The 1,876-nt window shown below is 47.9% G+C and overlaps 1 gene segment (V, D, J or C); it reads left to right on the plus strand.

Annotated features, from left to right (window-relative positions):
• The first annotated feature begins 658 nt into the window (after positions 1–658).
• LOC125488268 lies at positions 659–1,522 on the plus strand. The segment is given in 2 exon segments: positions 659–786; positions 972–1,522. Coding segments are annotated over 2 exon segments (429 nt in total).
• Positions 1,523–1,876: the final 354 nt, after the last annotated feature.

Raw genomic sequence — 1,876 nt, forward strand, 5'->3', positions numbered from 1 at the left:
CCCCTTATTGCTGTGAAAATGGAAAAAAAAAATTCTCTCTCTTTTTCTTGAATATATTCAATGTCTTGTCCTCCACGGCCTTCTGTGGGAAAGAATTCCACAGGCTGACCACCTTCTGAGTGAAGAAATGTTTCCTCATCTCAGTCCTAAATGGTCTACCCCTATGTCCCCTGGTTCTAGACTCCCCAACCAGGGGAAACCTCCTCCCTGCATCGGGTCTGTCCAGCCCTGTTAGAATTTTATACGTTTCCATCAGATCCCCTCTCATCCTTCTCAACTCGAGTGAATCCAGGCCCAGTCGAGGTAGAGGCTGAGAGGAGAGTTGAGGAGAAATATTTTCACCCAGAGGGTGGTGGGAGTCTGGGACTCACTGCCGGAAAGGTTGGTTATGTCACACACTCTCGGAAGCAGGATTTAGATATTCACTTGTGATGCTGTAGCCTTGAGGGCTATGGGCCAAGAGCGGGAAAATGGGATTCATGTTGTAGATCTTTGTTGACCAGTACAGACACAATGGGCAAATGGCCTCATTCAATGCTGCTCATGTCAATGACTGTCAGAGTGAGAGAGAGAGAGAAGAGGAAGTGTGAGGGGCTAACGTGGCTCTCTCTCTGCCTGATGCCATTTACATACTGAGGAACAGCCAGTGAGACTCTCACAGGCTGCAGCTTTATAAAGCAGGCCCCAGTGAAGGGAGGGTTTATCAGGAACCAGGCACGGGGACAGGAGCACACACCATGATTTCACACATCCAGCTGATCTGGCCTCTGGCATTCTACGTCGCAGGTACAAATCTCTCTCCTTCCACCTTGAATCTTTAGGTGCTCTCCATTTCACTCCAATTCCACTGACTTGTGATTGAAGGAAAATGGTGAAACCAGAGGAATGCTCAGTGTCTCCAACAATCTCTCATTTGACAGGCTCTTTCTGTGACAGTTCTGACTTCACTGTGTTTCTTTCTGATCCCTCAGGTATCAGTGGGGACATCATCATGAACCAGTCTCCCCCGGTGCTGTCAGTGGGACTGGGCCAGACCGCAACCATCACCTGTACGGCCAGTCAATCTGTCAGCAAGTGGGTTCGCTGGTACCAGCAGCGAGATGGACAGAAACCCTCTCTCCTGATCAATGAAGCAACAACTCGATTCACAGGAGTCTCTGAGCGATTCAGTGGCAGTGGATCAGGGACCAGTTTCACCCTGACAATCAGCAATGTTCAGAATGAGGATGTCGCTGACTATTACTGTCAGCAATATCAGAGCTACCCTCTGCACAGTGATACAGAGCCATATAAAAACCTCAATACACACAGTCCCACCTCCTGCACTGATACATCCCACAGTTATATATAAATGAAACTGAACAAATGACCTCATGCCAGGATTGTCACTGCCCACTACACACTCCAGTCCCTGTGGTGTCCACCGCTCACTGAAGGCCTCAAGTTTCCCTCTTACACTTCATGGCCACATGTGAAGGGCAGCTACAAGATGTAATATCAAAAATAAAGTTCACAAATCTCCTGAGCACAGCAGGGTAAAACCCAGAGAAAGAGAGAGAGAGAGAGAAACAGAATTACAGAAACAGCAAGCAAGAAAGACATGAATGAGTGAGAAACAGAGAGAGTCAGGACGAGGGTGAGAATGAGTGAGACACAGACAGAGAGACAGCTAGAGGATGTGAGTGAGTGGGAGACTGCGAAAGACAGGGAGAGGGTAAGAATGATGGAGGGAAGCAGAGAGCAGAGGTTTATGTACACCCTCTGCATTCAGAGCTCTCACTGTGGCTTACGTTCGGTAAAGGAACCAAGCTCAGACTGAGTAAGTAAACCTCAATCCTCCGTTATTAACCCTTTCGATACTGAAACTTTCTAAAAC

The sequence above is a fragment of the Rhincodon typus genome, unplaced genomic scaffold, assembly GCF_021869965.1.
Source record: "Rhincodon typus isolate 14 unplaced genomic scaffold, sRhiTyp1.1 hic_rhity00000101, whole genome shotgun sequence".
NCBI classification, from domain to species: domain Eukaryota; kingdom Metazoa; phylum Chordata; class Chondrichthyes; order Orectolobiformes; family Rhincodontidae; genus Rhincodon; species Rhincodon typus.